Below are 19,413 nucleotides of genomic sequence, written 5' to 3' on the forward strand. Positions count from 1 at the left end.
CGACGAAGAGAAACTTAATGTCGCTTTCGCTTGAGTAAACTGAAACTAACCCAGGGTAGTTTCATTAATCAAACACTTTTAACGAAACTGTGTTCGTTTCGCACTTAGCAACGGGTATCTGAGCAAAACTGATATCAAACCAGGTTCGAAACTGACTCGATTTTTAGTTCAACACTGTTGAAACTAGGTTTAAACATACGGTTTAACAGCAGTTAGGGTGGAAACTGTGTTAGGTTTGGCATCAAGCGAAAACGACATAGGTATATCGCTTAGTGAATTTAATGTACACGGGCAAAACTCTGATTCTATAAATGAGCAAAACGAGTCATGATTGGAGGAAAAGAGTGTATTTTTATATTATGACAATACACCATGATTAAACGTTTTCGGATCGTGAACCATTTGGATCAATTTAACTGAAATTTAATCGTAACGCACCTTACACTAATGGGTATAACTCAGTGGCGTACCGAGGAAAATTGGCGCCCGGGGCAAAATAAGAGTATTGCCGCTCCCATCGTTGGATTAGTGAGCAAAAAACAAAAATCCGGAAATCCGCAAAGATCTTCGACAAGCAAAAATAAATGGTCAAACCCCCTTCAAATGATGCGCCAGGTACGAATGCCCCCTTCGCCAATTCCCCCCTCCCCTCCTAAGTACGCTACTGGTATAACTTCAGACGTATCTCTGCTACTGTTGATCTTTGCATCATAAATTTAGGCATTATGTTTTAAAATATGAGGTTTTCAAATATGTATTATGTGATATGGTGTGGTGATGTATTTCTATGCGATTCGTTCTTTTTTGATTTTTTTTATATTAAATAATGGCTCAAATCCTAACATTGTGATAAGCACATAACGAATGTCATTTGAAGATTAATTCAATTAATCTGAATAAATTAATAAATAATGAATAAAAAACACAATTAATTTATAATTATTGAATGAATAATTGTGAAAATCAAGTAAACATTTTAATTGTTGTTTAACAATGTCTGCTTTTTGCCTTCCCATAAATCTATTAAGAAATCCATAACATCACTTGAAGTGAGGCAGAAGGTTCAATGTGATATACGGGTAGAAAATTGGAGTTACGAATATTGAATGAAATACATTACTCAAGTAATGCATTTTTAGATAAAAAATAATTGCAATGGGAGATCAAAATTTTATCAAAAAGTCATGAAAAAATTTGATCAAGAAATTATGAAAAATCATAATGACTTCATGAGAATTTAAAATGATTGGTTTTATGATTTTTTAATCATGACAGCAGTAACAGATTTCTTGCCGTGTATTTATTTTTTTAACGAATTGAGGAGCTGATAGCGTGTGAACTACACTCGTTTGAATTTGCGAATGTATTCTTTTGTATCCTACTACGCTGCACCACCAGTGTAGATAAGATAAAAGATGAATATCGGTACGGCTACCTTACACAGTGCAACATTCCACCCTAAAATAACACGCTTGACAACGCCGACCGGGTGGTAACCATGACAAACGACCGGTGCGATGGACGCCAACGCTTGTTTTGCAAACAAAATGCAACCCGAGGTGAACGTCGAGTTCGCTAGCCCAGTTTTATTCACCGTCGAACCATTGAACTCGGAAGTTTAAGGTAATCAGCTTGCAGTGTTTAAACGAAAGTTGCAGGACTAGAAGCAAATGGATGCCATACTACTCGAGCGGGAGCGTGTTCTGTTCCGAATGAATGAGGAAATAAATGCCAAATCCAGGGGATTGTTCGAGCTGAATGAAAATGCCAGCTGGATGAGTACCAAAAGGCGCATGAGAAATAACATTCGTAAGTTAAATAACCATTCGATTATCACCGATGATTCGGAAACCACATCCGGCGATGGAGGCAACAAAGAAAATGACAGTGATCCGATCACCACTCCTTCCGATACCGAAACTGAACTCAATGAAAGCTCACAATATACGGAAAATATTTTTCACGATAGCGAAAAAGATTCTAACTCGTCGGATGGAGTACAGCAGGATCTTCAGGTTGTTAAAATGAGCGATAAAAAAATTAACAATAAAACCGTTGTCAAGCAGACCGCCAGTGCCAAAAATGTGAACAAGAATATGGCCGATGTGGTACCGAAAGTTTTGGAAAAGAAAAATATCAGCTCAGAAGGATTAATCAAGTAGGTGTAATGTTTATCTTTGTTTATAGACTTTAAAATCTGCGTGTAATTGCTAGGTTTCTCAAGTCCAAGGTGGCAATTATTCAAACGGAACTGGAAACCGTTCAGAAGCAAAATGAAGCAAATGTAAAAGATCTGAATTTAGCCTTGGATCGATTGAAACAAATGGATAACTTCAAAGAGCAATTGTTGACCAAGAATTCAGCTTTGGAAAGAACAGTTAAAAGGTTTGAAGATCGTAATTTAGAACTAGACAAGTTAGTAAAGGTAAGTAAAAATTTCAATCATTCAAAAATTCAATTGCTATTGACCTTTGATATTTATTGAGTCTCATGGGCGATGTGTCATCTGCTTTCAACAGATTGACACACAACCGATGCGGAAAACATTTACGTCGTTTGTTTTATGTAAATGAATCAGAAATACACGTGATTCTTATCTTGGCCTCTGATTTATCACCAGGAAAAGGAAGTGCACATTCTGAACAATGCAAAAGAGCTGTCAACTGCTCGTACAGAGATTCGCTGTTTGACCCAAAACAATCAGAATCTGGAAAAGAAGTTGTTCAAAGCTCAGGAAGACATTGACGGTCTTAAAATTAAATTGACTATTGCTAACGATGCTGAAAAGGTATGCAACGAGTATTTCATCGACAACAATTGCCTTATGCAACATTTTTCTTCGGTTCGGTTCAATGATTGCGTTTCACTACAACAACAACAAAAAAACACTGATTGACGTAATATTCTCGTGTTCTTACTTTCGTTCTACAGGAGACCCGAGATGCAGCACGTCAGGAGCGATTGACCTACGAAAAACAGATTAAGCAATTGAGGAAACAAAGAGGTGAGGTGTTGGCTGACTACAAGAAACTGCTGCTGGCCGTAGATCAGATGAAGAAGCAAAACTTCCACATGGACCAAGCACGCCTCATGAGCGACTTCGAGAAGGATTACTTCAGACATCTAGAGGATGGCTCATCCGTTTCTATCTCCCCATAAACAATGTGTTTTACATTCTTAAGAAAAGTTATCTCATTTAAAACGTGTTTGAAAAATAGTTTAGGAACATTGTGAAACTCTTTTACGATTGTAGAAACTGACTGAACCAAAGAAAAAAGTGTTGTTTTCGAATAGCAATGTAGTGCCATAAATAAAGCAATATGCAAACGTAGCAAAAATGGAGACAATTGAACTTGACTCTTCCAGATGCAGTACATTGCACCATCAGCCATCCAACCAGACAAACAATTCGTCACGAAGAATGCACCTTCAATTTCCTGGTAAAACTAACCGACAATGTCATGCTAATGCGGTGTCGTGGTGTGTCGGCAGACTTCATAATGTTCCAATGTTCTACGGCATCGTCCGCGTTCCAACATTCGTTCTACCTTTTTATTCTCGCTGTTTTTATATTTGTTTTCCTATGCTATTCGTGCGCTCCGCCCGGCCCTTTATGGTCATGAACGTCAATGCTGAGGTGATCATTCCACCGTCCGTCATCATGATTCGTGGTCATCGATCATTCCCATCATTAACACCATCGTCATCATCATCATCATCGGACTGATGATCAGCGATTCTATGTTTATTTTGTTTTGTGCTTCTTTGGATTCGTGAGCTCTTGAAGTTGAACTTCAATTCGTGTTCAGTTGTGTGGATGCAGTCGCCTTGCTTTACTGTATGCAGCCGCCATATTGGCATGAATATTGGTTTGAGTGTTTTCTACTCAACAGCTGTGTCGGTACACCAGTCACCTGAGCAAGACGTAGTATTAGTTTCTTCGTTTAAATTATTGTTGAATGAAAGTGGTTATGCACGGAGAACCCTTCGATCTTAAAATTGCGATATCGCAGTTTTTGATTTTTGCGATAGTTGATTTAACTAATTTCTTTTTGATTCAACCAATATGGTTTTTGATTTGCATATATTCAAGTAGTTGAAAAATATGTTGTTTTGAATGCTGTCAAATGCCGGAGACAGTTGAAAGCAAAACAATAATTACAATGCAAAATCAACAACTTTTTTAGTTGAAATCTGTTCGCCTCGCTTCAAAATGTCAATGAAAACAACATCGATGGTTAAAGCGTTTGGTGAAATTGTGTTCATTCGATTTGATAAATTTATGATAACAAGTGTTTATCTAACAGCGGTGTTGTGGTAAAGTCAACCTTGTTTAAGATGAAAAAGATTTGATGACAAATTAGAAAATGTTAATGAATGATCATCTCGTAATCTTTCAGGTATGCGCAATAATTTTATGCTTCAAATTCGATCATTGATTTACTTCCAGCAGACTGTTTTACTTCCAGCTGTTTGATACCGATGATGATGTTCATGCATTAGCAATAAAACGCTTTTTTACATGAATTTAATTTATGAAAGTAACAGGAGCGAAGGGTTTTAAATACACAGAACGCGCTGCTATTGAATGGCGCGTTTGAATTGCCGTCGCAAAATTCCAATTCCCAGCGGTTGATGCACCCAAGCTCATATAAATTGACTAAAATTTTCGCAAATCAATAACATTGTTCGAGTTGATTCAACTATTTGCATTTGCTAAAACAAATAAAACCGATTTATTTTTCAACTAACAGAATTTTGTTTCAATAACAACACCAGTTATTTCAACTAAAATATTTATTGAAATTGAAAGGTATGTGTCCTCACTAATTGAGAGCATTTTTTTAAAACAGTTAAATTAGTTGTTTCAACCATCGTTTCTGCTAATCGAAAAACAAAAATGGCAGTTTAGCTAAAACAACAATCGATTAGTTGTACCAAATTTTAACCAATCGAATTCAGAAAATCAACTAATATTCTGGTTGAAATGGGATCGCGGGTGGTTCCGTGTGCTATCGAAACACAGTATGTCACTATTTGAACAGAATATTCTGAGCTCAAATATTAAAAAATAATATTAATGAGATCGTATTGTGAGATTATTATTTTGCATTTTAAATATGTCAAATTTTGTTTGAATAATCAAATGAGTAGTAGAGTAGTGATGCGAAATACGGAAAAATTGCTGGTGACTCAAATCAGGTACAATGGATAGGCCTTATCAATTGACAGTAATTAGTGTGTAATATTTCAAATCGTTTCATAAAACGCACCGGTACGTACTAGAGATGGTCGGGCTTCGGGTATTTGTACTCGAAACCCGACCCGAACCCATACCCGACAGATATTGGTCGGGATCGGGTATAGAGAAAAATATATTTGTCGAGTTCGGGTCTGTTACGGGTGCCGATTTTTTTCATTTTCATCGGGTACGGGTCGGGATCGGGTTAAAAATTTTGGTATAGGTAAAGAATTTTATTTTTTTATCGGGTGCGGGTCGTGTTCGGGTTTGGAAGAAAAATTAATGTCGGGTTCGGGTCGGGTACAGATAAAAGTTTTATATTTTCGATCGAGTACGAGTCAAGTTTGGGTTTGAAAAAATGCTTACCCGACCATCTCTAGCTCGACTTTGATAACACAAGCAAATTCATCGGCACCGACCACACATGAGTCCGAGTTTTCAACCGTTTTGAAGTAAACAGAGTCACGGCACAGACATGAATGTATGTTACCGGTATGTGATTTTTGTTAAATACGGTGCTGAGGTGAAGACAGGATAATGAAAGATAAAAATGTATAACCTTCATATAGTTGACGACTAGACTATCCAATGTCCCAGTTCGCGATATTCTTGCTTGTCGTGACCTTTCTTACATGAAACTCCTTTATCATTTTATTAAGACTACAGGTGTTCCAATTGAAATTTTATTTTATGTTAGACTCATTTCTCTTCCATGAGTTCAACCAATAGCCAGCTATATTATAAAGAGTGATGAACTGATACAAACAAACCTAAAATATTTATAAGATTACTAGCTGACCCGTCGAACTTCGTTTCGCCCGATTTTTTTTTGAATTTATGTTTTTGGACAGTAGAATTGTCAAACGTCTTATGCTGTTAATGTATCTTTCCATTTTTTTACTGATTACTTGGCTGCGATGAATTCATTAAAAAAATTGTGAATATGTTAAAAGCATTTGTTACGCAAAAATTAAGCGAATGCACCGATCGCCATATCATCTTTTGAGTCAGTGTATCGAATGGCGATTGTTGATCTCTCTCAAACTATGGTTTCGACATATGGAATAAAGAGTGAAGCAAAAATAACTAAAATGACTACTTTAAATTGATTCCACAAATTTACAAAAGCTGCCCTCGCGACTTGTAGTTCGTCACTTCTCGCTAGTCTGGTGATATTATTTAATCGTGTTTGATGAATGTTCGTAGCGTGACAATCACAGGAAAAAATTTCGATTAACAATTTAGCGATAAAACTCTATTTTTACTTTTAATTTATGACTTCTGATCATTCAGTAATTATTTAGTAAATTTTTTACATATCAGAGACTCAGATGATTCGCATCGCTAAGTTCGACTCTTCTGATAGAAAATAAAGGTTTAGATGCGAGAAACCTTCTGCTTACTTAAATGAACCTTCTTACGTCGAATTTTTCCGCACTTTATCTTCAAATCCTTACTCTTCCTTGACACCACATCATTTTGTTTAGTACCCCACTTACAATTAACGAATGGTGGAGTTCGGTACTGAGAATCTATATCAGAAAGTTTTATATGAAAATAATGTGCAATTCTTCTGTTATAGAGGAGTGAAAATGAGGAGTGATTGTACCAGTATTCAGCTTACACGGGAAAAAATCCGTTACTGCTGTCATGATTAGAAAATCATGAAACCAATCATTTCAACTTCTCATGAGCAATAAGTCTTCTCCCATGAAAATTAATCATGATCCGGAAATGCGTTACTTGATGAATGTATTTCTTTCAAAACTCGTAACTCCAATTTTCTACCCGTATATTACTTTGAACCCTCTGTCTCAAGTGATGTGATGGATTGCTCAATAGATTAATGGTAAGGCAAAAAGTAGTCATTGAAAAGCAAGAACTACTGAGAATGTTTACTTGATCCTGAGGCATATTCATTTCATAATTGTGTTGTTTTACCCAACGGCTGACAGAGAATTAACAACATAAAGATAATTAACCGAAAGTTGACATTATAAGAGACTACGCTTTTCATTTTGGCAAACATGTATGTTACATTTTGAATGAATATATCTGAATGTATTCCCACAAATTTAATGTGACTATTGTTGTTAGAATAATATTACAATTATTATTGTTGTAGAATAATATTATTTTAAATAAACGTTTTTGCAAACGATGTTTTGAAAAAGTAAAAGGCAATATCAATCCGCGGCATTTGCAAGAGTTTTTTTTTAGAAGGTTTGATTCACACATGTTTTTCATGCAGTTCGTTTAAGTGTTTAAATTCTGAAAAAGAAAATTCAAAACTGGAGCAATTAACGCAAGTAAACACGTTATTTTAGGCGTCGTCGTTTGTCATAAACATAATATTTTAATTGTTAATGATTAGTTAAAATCGCGTACAAAATACGATCATCGCACCATTCCATTTAATTCATATTTGAAATCTTCATATTTTAAACCATAACGCCTGAATTTATGCTGCAAAAATTACCTACGTTGCAGAAACACGCCTAAAGTTATACCCAACAACGTCTAGTGCGTTACGTTTAAATTTCAGCGAAATTAGTCCAAATGGATCATGATCCGAGAATTTTTAATCATGGTGTATTATCATAACATGAAAATACACTCTTTTCCCCAAATTATGACTCCTTTTGCTCATTTCTAGAATCGGAATTTTGCCCGTGTATCGTTCGAGTCAATGCATAAAATCTCACAACTAATGGTTTTCAATCCACCAGAATTTTAACCGACGCGAACGAACTTCAGCATTCTAAATGCAAGGCAAACCTCTTTGTTTGATCTCATCATTCAAATAGCAGCATCTTATCATTGATTCGTACAAAAATCGTTCTATAATGTGATTTGTTCAACTCACGCCTACGATGGCCAACAATAATCATCTAACTGATTACATTGCACACAATGCATCTTCTGGTAACCAATATCAGAACTTTTGATCCTGTTTACGGTATAGCTAGAACACTCATATGCGTTCCGTCATTAAATCATTTGGCAAGCAATAATGTTGATACCCAATAAAGCACGTGGCTCGGAATGACAAATCAAATGAATCAAGTATGCATGTGAAAACTTCACACAAAACAACTCGTTGCACGCCAAAAGATTCTTTCAACGATCTAGTATTCCTTTCTTCGACGGCCAAACACTTATGCAACTCGTTTTGCGCCAAACACCTATCGATGATCAAGCAAACATTGGCGACTTTTTCAGTGGAAAATTCCATTGTCCATACAAAAAAACTTTATGGATTTTTCCCACTTTCCCGGCAAGTTTTCCTAATTTTTTTGATGTACGAACCCGATGGGGGTAAAAACTGATCAAACAAAAAAAGAATCATGTAAAAATGTCCATCCGTTCTTACCAGATGCGATTACAAATAATGATCTCTGCATTTATATATATATATATATATATATATATATATATATATATATATATATATATATATATATATATATATATATATATATATATATATATATATATATATATATATATATATATATATATATATATATATATATATATGCATATATACTGGCCCTTAAAACTTGCTACAAATTCAACAGTCTCCCGATTCTGGTTCCGGAAACAGTTGTTTAAAATATCTCATATGAAATTTGCATCGATTTATCGTGAAATGTTAATGAGAAAGGCACCATTACGCCACTAGGTGGATTACAACAGATTTTTATATTTTAATCAATCAAGCCATTTTTTAGACAATATCAGATACGATTTAATAGTGTCATAATTCAACAGAAATATTTATTACACTTGTACTCGAATATTTTAATTTTTTTTATAATTCCCTTTTAGTATTATTGTAAATATCAAAACAAGCAGTCAACTAGTAGCTTGAAATGGTTATACACTTACAATTTTTGAGCTCGGTATGTTTCGGAGAAATTTTCCGGTGTTCACTGGAAAAAGTGGAATTAGCTTGAAAGGAAGATGTGTGAGTCTTGATTACCAATTGAATGTTTATAATTTTACAATAATCGAATTATTCAATTCAATTGTTGAGGGCTCAGTAATTCATAAATTCCACTTCGTTGCTTTTGCCGAGACTTTGCGAAAAATATTAGGTGTATAGAATCTATTATAATGTAGATGGTAACTCAAAATTTTACTGTTAGTTTGTAATAGTTACCCGAAAAATAATTGAAATGAATATTTTAAATATTTTTCGGGTACCTTTGTTTATTTTTTTTTGTTTACTTGAAACAATTCACACGTTGATGTACAACTCACTTGCATTATTGAAAACGGTTTTTCGATTAATTCAATATGACAAATTATAAAGTCAAAGATAAACTTCGAATCAGTTGTCAATTTTCTAATGCATTTTTTTATCTGTAGCATGTTATTGACACTATAAATAATTATAAATAATTCAAATAAGATAATATATGACCATTAATCAAGCACACTGAAATTTGGCACGTTTGAGCACCCATTCACTCTTTCTAAATCGCCTAAATTTATTAAAAACTGTTTTTTTAAATGTTTGAAAAACGTTGTTCTTATCAACATACTTGACTAAAGTCTGAATTCTATTGGACAAGAATATATTACAACGTCTTTCGTCAACGGTAGTCCAATGTAATATTTAAAATTCACTAGCGAATATTCATGTGTGATTGAACAACAGAAAAATGAAACATGATAATAAGGCCTAGTCTCGTCATCATATAAACCAAAAATGGTATGAAACTAAAATGTACCTATTCATTTCAACTTGCTCACTACCAACAGTGCAGACAATGAAGCAGGTACACTACTTGGCACTTGAAACTAAGTGAGCAAATCTTCAAGTGACTAGTAACGGTTATTCAATTGACGATGAATTATGGGAGCAACATTTGAATATGACAACAAAAGTCAAATGAATGAGAAGGGATATGCTGACAATCAATGGTCATAAATTTCATTTTCATCTAATAACATTCGATTGAAATAAAGTTTTATCGTACTGTTTAGGATAGTTTAATTTGTAGAACAATGACAAGCGATAGTTACACCATCGACAATGCATCATCGCACGCGACAGGCTGGAAAGACTCCTATGGGGAATGCTTGACTATACAGTTTGTTCATTAGACCTTGCTCCATCAGACTACAAACTCGTTGAGTTACGCATTTTTTCGATATGTGAAACTAGTCACCCAGTGTTACAAGACTAAAGCCAGTTAATTTTTTCGGTAAGGTATCATCAAAATTGTCAGGAAAATGGCAAAAATGTCCTTACATATATTTTCAATAAATTAAATAAATTAACTATGACGGTTCCCTTGCAATTAATGTATTCAATTAACAAAAAAAGCCGTGTTCACCTGGTTATCATTTTTCTTAACGAACTCAATCTGATATGAAGCTCGTATTACACGAACTAACGTTGAAAAGTCAACACAAAAAACTCTCGGTTGTATTGTTGTAGTCTCGAGAAAGACAAATTATTCATTGGTCAGTTTAGCTCAAGGGCTTACAAAACGACATATTCATAATATACTTCCGCGAAAAAAATTTATTGGCGTCTTGCGATCCAGAAAGTATCCTGATTTATACCAATATACGAAAATTGAGAAATAATGACCACCTCTATCTTTCATCGAGCGGTCATGTGGGCGAATTAAGTTAACTTCAACTTCACGAACACTTTTCTCGTTTTGTGTGCACCATAAAAAACCCAAACTAAACTTTCAACGATAGCAACGGTGATCATCATCGACGTGAACGATCATCGATATGAACACTATCGTTGTCCAACACACGAACACTGCAGCGGTGGAGGCCAGCACACAAGCAGAAAACCTGTTCCGTCGACTCGAGTACATAATTCAAGCGGTGCGCGCTGCAAAGAAAATAGCAAAACAGAGGAAACAGGCCCAGTCGAGCAACAGCCCGACATGGGAGATTCAAGGTATTCCTGTCTGCGGTCGCGTTGAAGTCACCGCTGCTCAGTCAGTCAGCCCAACTCACGCTACTCGGCATTGGCTGTTTCAGTATGCTTCTAGCTTCGGTCTGTTTCGTGTGTGCCTTTTTTGTTCGCTAGGCGGTTGATGTAAGTTGTTTCGCGAGTGCTCCGTTCACGGTGGTCACCCATCGCCATCATCATCTGTTCGGGTCCGTTTCGAGGTGGACTGGCGATTTTTTATCTTCTGTTGCTATTTCGTTGCCTTTCTTGTTTTTCAATCCTGTTGAAGAAGTTTCGTTTCGTTTTAAAATTTGCAAGTGGTGTTTCGATTCGTTTTCCTTTATTCGATTATCCTCGAGTTGAAAAGTGTTATTCGGGAATTTCACATGGAAAATAGTTCTGCGTGATGTCCGTCAATGAGTGTTTCTGGTAGTGTTAATGAAAGATTTTGTTTTTTTCAGTAGATAAAAAAGCTCAAATTAGCATCGTAAAGTGGATTTATTCCCTAGTGTAAGGTTGATTCAAAGAAAACAAATGTTTTGTGAATATTGATAAGCGTAGGAGGTATCCGGATTATTCATCATTCAAAGTTATTCGAAAGAAGCGGACCTTCCGACAACCATTCTAGCGGACTGGACTGATATCGAATCGCATATCAGTGAAGTACTGGACATCGAACGCTAGTAGGATTACGTAACTTTCGCAAATACTGCTTGAAGTGAGTACATCTTGTCTTTGGTTTTATCTGTTCACAAAAAGTAAAGGTTCTCGTAGGGCATGTGAATTAACGCTGTATTTGTGTCATGTTTTTTTTCTATCCAGTCAACCGCGTCCACGACACGGTTTGCTCTTTCAACTCGCGTTGTTTTATGATTGTTCTTTTGCTTATTTCTCTTCGTTCGATCTTTGATCTGTTCGAAGTGAATGACAACGTGCGCCGGAGATCGTTCGAAACCCAAGAAGAATAAGCGCCAGTACGACGGGTTCGCGATCGATCACAGCAAGTCGCACCTCACGGTTGGTCATTCGTCAGTTTCGAATGGTTTGGGTGTCAAAGAAACCGGTTTTTTAACCAATGAAATCATAATTAGTAGGGTAATCAAATCATAGGGTTGGGTAGGGATTGTACACTGATCGTACAGCTTTTAAGTAGTAATTAGGGCGATGGATTTAACGCTTCGTTTGATGGGGCAGGTTACAGTGTGAAAAACTGTAACTTAGATCGATGGCTTCAGTGAAATTATCGGATCAATGATCTTCGGGCAAAAGATCAATACACGTAGTAATTTGCGGTTTCGAAAGAAAAAAAATTCGAACAGTCTACCAATTACGGCTCATTGTGAAACTCTTAAGGTCCGAAGGACAAGCCTACGAAATGTTGGTGATGTAGGTTTCCGTTTTTTTTATACAATTTTTCTAAAAATGACATTTATTTAACATTTGAGAAATATTTTTTCAAAAGTAGTGCGCAAAGAAAATAAAATCTTCAGATATCTAGTCTTTTCCAATGAATCTAAATTTGATTTGGCAAACCTGGAAGGAGGACATAGAAATATTATACTAATCTAATGTTAGAGTTCAATGAAAGCAAACTCAAATTAATGGATATTGCAAAAAAAACTACAGATTTATGTATCACGTGAACAACACAGCAGCTTATGTTCGAGATTCATTATTTCATTCTTTTACTTTTTTTAACTGATGGTATAATTCTTTGAAGCATATTTTGTTATTTATACACGAAACTCCATGTGGTTTCTTTACATTGTTCCTTCAACTGTTCAGAGGGTAGTACATACTTGAATGATAGAACTATAATAGTAGAAATTTTTGATATACGATCTAAAATAAGGTCATTTGATTTTCTGACTACTTGTTTGATGTGCTTGCCACTTCCCGGAATATTTCAGAATACTTTTCTGTTGGCTCTAAAATTAGGTTTGCACTGTTTCATGTTTGAAAAGGGGCTGGATGAATTGTTCGTCCAATAGTCTGGAATCTAACAAACCGAACACATAGTTTGTACACTAAAACGCTGCTATTTGCTTGATTTGGTTTGGTAAACTGCAGTCCTTGAATGAATACTTTGTTTAAAGTTATTTGCAAAATTGTTCGAAATTCTGTTTTCAGATCTTGCACGGAGTATATTTTTCTATAGACATTTACGCTGAAAATTGCATTCCTAGTTTTGCACAAGATTTTATTAAATTTTGTTACCTTAACAAGCATTGATTGCCAATTTTATACTTTGAATATTAGTATCCGTAGGATTATAGCACTGACCATATAAAAGTCCTGGCTACGTACGGGTCGCTTGCGAAGTCTGATGAAGCTGAAAGTGAAGTTCGGAATTGAGTACATTGACTTCGCTTCGCTTTACTGAAAGCCATCATTTCACTGTCATTGGTGTCATTTCACTGAAAGCGAGTTCACCAAATTCATTATTTGACTGAAAGAATCCTATAATTGCTTACGTTAGAGTTCGACATTTCTAAGCAGAAGTTAGTTTTTTGTTACAACTGCCTACGACGCCCATTCATTCGAGTACAGGACAATTGGTTATCAGTATAACATGATGGTTGTCCGAAAGGGAACCATCCTCAAAGCCTCAAGATAATTTAAAACGATCTCACGAGGTGAGATACATGCATACTAATGGACGATAGAAAATGTGTGAAGATGGATTTTGGGTAGCTATCCATGCAAACGTTTTATGTGCTCACGGCTTGTGAAGATGTTTTCAACAGACATGTATGTGTGAATAAGTTCGTGAGAAAATTTCTGATTTGGCAAGAGATTTTCTCCTGCGGACAAATAACAAATAGCTTACATATAAGTCCTTGAATCCAAAGTTCTGTAAAAAAATATTTGAAAAGAAAACGTTTCCCACCCCATCAATGGACACAACGGCTTCTAGAGAAATAATTGATTTCTTAAAAGGCGAACGTAGTATTTTTGTAGCAACATGATTTACTCCAAAATTTCATGTATTTATAGAATTTTCCGAGCAATACATACAGCACATGTACAAATGGTCTTACCAGCCCGCTATCGCTTGTTCCAAACTGGAAGGATTCTAAGTGTCAGTAGGATCGTAGCACTAGCCATGCAATGGTTCTGTACGCTATGAATCGGCTGCGAAGTTTGTTGAATACACATAAATGGAGCCTCATATTTCACACAAACTTTCATTCAAGAACATGTAAAATTGTGTGATTTGAAAACTACGTGACTTGAAATCGAGTGAGGGGCACTTGGTATCCGAGTGCAAATTACATTCGAAGCCAGTAAAATTCTATCACAGGGTAGATTGTGCATAGAAAATGCAAATAAAAGTACACTCGATTTTCTCAAAAACCGCTTAACCGTTTTTCTTGATCTTAGATTCAGGCGGATAGTATCATAGCCAGCCATTGAATTTCATCACGATCCCATTTGAGATCCCGGAGTAACGGGATAAAATGTTATATAAAATGAAAAAATATGCACTCGATTTTATTTTCGACCTATTTTCACATCCTTAGATCCAATTTAAGAGTCTTACAATCAAATGGTACCCGATCGAGTTGTATGCGAATCAGTTGGAAATGTCTGGTTAGTGAAAATACATTTATTTTGTGGTATACCTAATATCGACTTTGAAAAAGCAGTACATTTTGCAGTACGCATTTTATCTAACAATAGTAAATAAAAAACAAGAGCGAATAATTACCAAATAATTTATTTTCATTATCTCAATAGTTTTCCTTTTTATTTCCCCTCTTGCCTGTCTCATATAGAAAGGCTATGCAATCACTATGAAAACCGACTTTTTATCCAAGGCCCGGAGGGCCGAATGGCAAACACCATTCAACTCAGCTCGACAAACTGAGCAAATGTACGTGTGTGTATGTATGTATGCAACAAAAATATGCACTTACTTTTATCGAAAATGGCTGAACCGGCTGAGCTTAGATTCAAATGAAAGGTCTCATGGTCTTATAGCCTGCTGTTGAATTTCATTCCGATCCGACTTCCTGTTCCGGAATTACAGGGTAATATGCACTTACTTTTTTCAGACATGGCTTAACCGATTTCAACAACCTTAGATTCAAATGAAAGGTCCTATAATATAGTTCCATAGCTTGCTATTGAATTTCATTTGAATCCGACTTTTGGTAATACGTGAAAATTAGACATAAAATGTGCACTCAGTTTTCTCGGAAACAGCCTTACAGATTTTCAAGATTCAAACGAAAGGTCTTTATATTAAACTAGCTGACCCGTCGAACTTCGTCTCGTCAGAAGAATTGTCAAAAGACTAAGTGGTCAACGTTTTTCTTCATTATTTTTCTGATTACTTAACCTACAATCATCGGAATTCGACACATACTCGCTTTAGCTCAAAAAGAAGAAATACCACCAAAGATTAATGTGAAAATATCTAATACCTCTGTTAAGCGAAAACTGAACAAATACACAGATTTCTATTCTGAACAGTCCGTTTTAAGGAATTACTCATACGTAAATGTTCACCCGACAGAACCAACTTTGAAGCAGTTTCATATACACAAAAAAATTTTTTTTTGTTTTCGGTAATAATTTTTCCGGCAACAATCTATAAAATATTATTTTTACTGAAAGTTACGAAAAATTTATTCAACTTACGGTCATCTGTCAAAGAACTACTGAATATCGGAAAATCCTATGTAAAAGTTACGATTATTTATTATTTACTGACACGTTCTGTGAAATCTGTAATGTCATTTCTCTTGACGAACTCAGCGAAAGTTTTAGCAATAATCGGAAAATTAATAAAAAATAATGAAGAATTTCGGTAATCATCACTAAAAATTCAGCAGAAATAAAGATCTGTCCAATAACATAATTTTCGGACGTAAAGATGTGAAAATTTCTAGATTTGTAGAGAAAAAAAACCTGTTTTAATCCACCTAGTGGTGTAATGATGCCTTTCTCATACCAATCATACTATCATATATAATACTGTGGTATTCTACAAAATAATTTTTTTCGATTCTTAAAAGAATAACCGAAATCGGTTTGTTTGACCGTCTACTGATAAAAACTATCAATTGGAAAACATTTGAGGTCGATTTAGAAATTTTTTTAAGTTTTTTCCCCATTTTCAGTGATGGTATACTATTTTTAACCCACTTTAGCCTATATTTCCGGACCCGGAAGTCGGATCCGCATGAAATTCAGGAATTACGTATGGGACCACAAGACCTTTCATTTGAATCTAAGTTTGTGAAAATCGGTTCTGCCATCTCCGAGAAGAGTTAGTGCAAAAAAACGTTACATACATACATACGCACATACACACACACACGCATACACACACAGACATTTTGCGTACTCGACAAACTGAGTCGAATAGTATATGACACTCGGCCCTCCGGGCCTCGGTTTAAAAGTCGGTTTTCATAACCTCTCTATATGAGAAAGGCAAAAAGTGGTGCGAATTGATTGCTTGCGAAAAATAGATAATACTGATTCCTAGCGGTAATTTTTCATTTAGTGAATATATTCAAAAAGCCTTCTACAACTTTTTATTTCAGCACTCTAAAAATATGAAGGGTGGTCCCATATTCTACTGAATTGCATCTGAAAATAATTGATCATTTTATTTGAATAAATTATTTCTGGAGAGCAAATGTAATTCAATTCATTCATCACACGCAAATAAATTAATTAATCGGATGGATATATATTTTGAAAACCTAATTGCTCCTTCCTTTCCCAGATCTCTAATACAATTTACCAAAAAACAGTAATTCTTTGCGGGTCAAGACGTTTACATATTTTTAGAATTGTTTTGTAAATTTCGCCGAACGTCGATATTGAATGATGAAGAAGTCATTAGAATTATGACAGATCGAAGTTCAGTGAAACTGTACCGATCATTCAGCAAATAAAACTTTTACTGAACGGATTACCAAATATTCAGCTGTTTGAAAGTCAGTAAAACTGTACCGACATCCGTAAAAAAAATTCGATGTGTATAGCCCTTAAGCAGTGAGAAATTTGTCTCAGAATCTGTTCTGTTCGTTCAAGTTATCAAAAAGTACCATGCGTACTTTAGAGCTCTAATAAAGTGGATATTTTCAGGTACCGTGGAACTTTTGATTGCTTTGAGACGACGCTTAAATTGTAATTTGATATTGATCTTACCAGTTTGAACATTCTTCACAGAATATGCAACATGAAATAATAGTCTCAATTCATTATGGTACTCATCTTGAACATTGATATCTAATAACCACTTACTGTGTGCGCTTAGTCTAATCTAAATCATTAGAAAGAAAAATGCATGGAAAATCTCTTAGTTTGACCTTAGCGCTTCTACAGCGGAATCTTTACATTGATTCATTAAAAAAATTCTGATTTGTTAATCTTGTCCCCGCAATGACCAATACTATTAATCTGACTCCATTGAACACAATTCATCAACTAATAAATGATATCAAAACTTCTTCTCCTGCCTACAATGGTTTTCTAGAACAGTCATTGAGTCATTCATGTCGTTTTCGCTTGATGCCAAACCTAACCGAGCTTCCACTCTAACTGCTGTCAAACCGTTTGTTTGAAGTCAGTTTCGAACCTAGTTTCAATGTTGTTGAACTGAAAATCGAGTCAGTTTCGAACCTGGTTTTTAAATCAGTTTTACTCAAACCCCCGTTGCTAAGTGCAAAATCAACACAGTTTCGTGAAAAGTGTTTATTTGATGAAACTACCTTGGGTCAGTTTCAGATTTTTCAAGCGAAAACGACATTAGTAAGCAATAATTTTGCTATCCATTAGAGCACGTGGTTCGAAATGACGAATCACATCCATCAAGTATGCATGTGAAATCTCGACACTAATGTCGTTTTCGCTTGATGCCAAACCTAACCCAGTTTCCACTCTAACTGCTGTCAAACCGTTTGTTTGAAGCTAGTTTCGAACCTAGTTTTAACGTTGTTGAACTGAAAATCGAGTCAGTTTCGAACCTGGTTGTTATATCAGGTTTGCTCAAACCCCCGTTGCTAAGTGCTAAATCAACACAGTTTCGTGAAAAGTGTTTGTTTGATGAAACTGCCCTGGGTCAGTGTCAGTATTCTCAAGCGAAAACGACATAAATATCTCGTTGGGCGCCAAACAAATTTTTCAACGATCTAGTATTCTTTCCTTCCACGACCAAGCACTTATGCAACTCGTTGCGCGCCAAACATCAATCGTAAATCTAGCAATCATTGGCGACTTTTTCAGTGGAAAATTCCATTGTCCATACAAAATACCTTTATTGGTTTTTCCCACTTTTCCGGTAAGTTTTCCAAATTTTTTTGATGTACGAACCCGGTGGGGGTAAAAACTGATCAAACAAACAAAAAATCATCTCAATCCGTCCATCCGTTCTTACGTGATTCGATTACAAAGAATGATCTCTGCATTTTTATATATATATATATATATATATATATATATATATATATATATATATATATATATATATATATATATATATATATATATATATATATATATATATATATATATATATATATATATAGATATATAGATATATAGATATATAGATATAGATAGATTTATAGAACATTATATCCACATCTGACTTCCGGTTTCGGAACTAATGCATACTAATTGGTAAATTATTTATTTCATGAGTATTTTTCCACGAAGCTACTGTGAAATTTCATCCGGATCCGACTTACGGTTCCTCAGTTACAGGGCGATGAGTGTCAAAGCCTTCAATCCGCCATATAGAACGACAATACAACACCGGTACGTGCAACGTGGAAGAAGAAAATGCGTGCTTTGTTTTATTTTGTACGCGAAATAAAGGAAACGAAAGCGTTATGATAAGTGCGACCGAAAGAATAGAAGAATGTCGATGAATTGAGATTTATTTGAACAAATAAACATGCATCGGAATTTTAAGCTTCGTGATGTAAATACAATTTTAACAGCCTGTAGTTCAATAATACCATGCCGGTGGTGTGGTGATGTCAATTAAAACAATAATAATAATAACCCTACTACATGTTTTATGATGCTGTTTAATATGCAAAAATAACAGAACTGCAAGTTCGCTTTGTTTGATAAATTTCGTTTGGTTTAAATTGGTTTAACCGAAATAGAGCAAAGGATAGTAAGTTTAGGTTTAACTAGGTTCAAAACTGTTTCAATTTGTAGATCATATTTGTTGCTGGCAAGCGAACCAACTTCGGCTATTCCGGTCGAC

At 35.2% G+C, this 19,413-nt stretch overlaps 2 protein-coding genes across 7 annotated transcripts in view; both read left to right on the forward strand.

The window, feature by feature from the left end:
- Positions 1-1,560: 1,560 nt before the first annotated feature.
- LOC131437090 (IgA FC receptor) lies at positions 1,561-3,338 on the forward strand. Its single transcript, XM_058606185.1, has 4 exons — positions 1,561-2,158; positions 2,215-2,425; positions 2,621-2,788; positions 2,932-3,338. The coding sequence occupies exons 1-4, from the start codon at positions 1,671-1,673 to the stop codon at positions 3,157-3,159; spliced, it is 1,095 nt and encodes a 364-aa protein (XP_058462168.1). The 5' UTR covers positions 1,561-1,670; the 3' UTR covers positions 3,160-3,338.
- Positions 3,339-11,182: 7,844 nt separating this feature from the next.
- The window catches only part of LOC131438175 (uncharacterized), a 140,271-nt gene continuing 132,040 nt past the window's right edge, over positions 11,183-19,413 (forward strand). Inside the window, exons 1-2 of one of the 6 annotated variants that reach the window (XM_058608009.1) lie at positions 11,183-11,318; positions 11,633-11,889. The gene's annotated coding sequence lies outside the window, so the exon portion shown is untranslated. Of the gene's footprint in view, positions 11,393-11,632; positions 11,890-19,413 lie in introns of all 6 variants that reach the window. The other 5 variants (XM_058608013.1, XM_058608008.1, XM_058608010.1 and 2 more) reach the window with 5 other exon arrangements.

The sequence above is a fragment of the Malaya genurostris genome, chromosome 3 (genome assembly GCF_030247185.1).
Source record: "Malaya genurostris strain Urasoe2022 chromosome 3, Malgen_1.1, whole genome shotgun sequence".
NCBI lineage: Eukaryota > Metazoa > Arthropoda > Insecta > Diptera > Culicidae > Malaya > Malaya genurostris.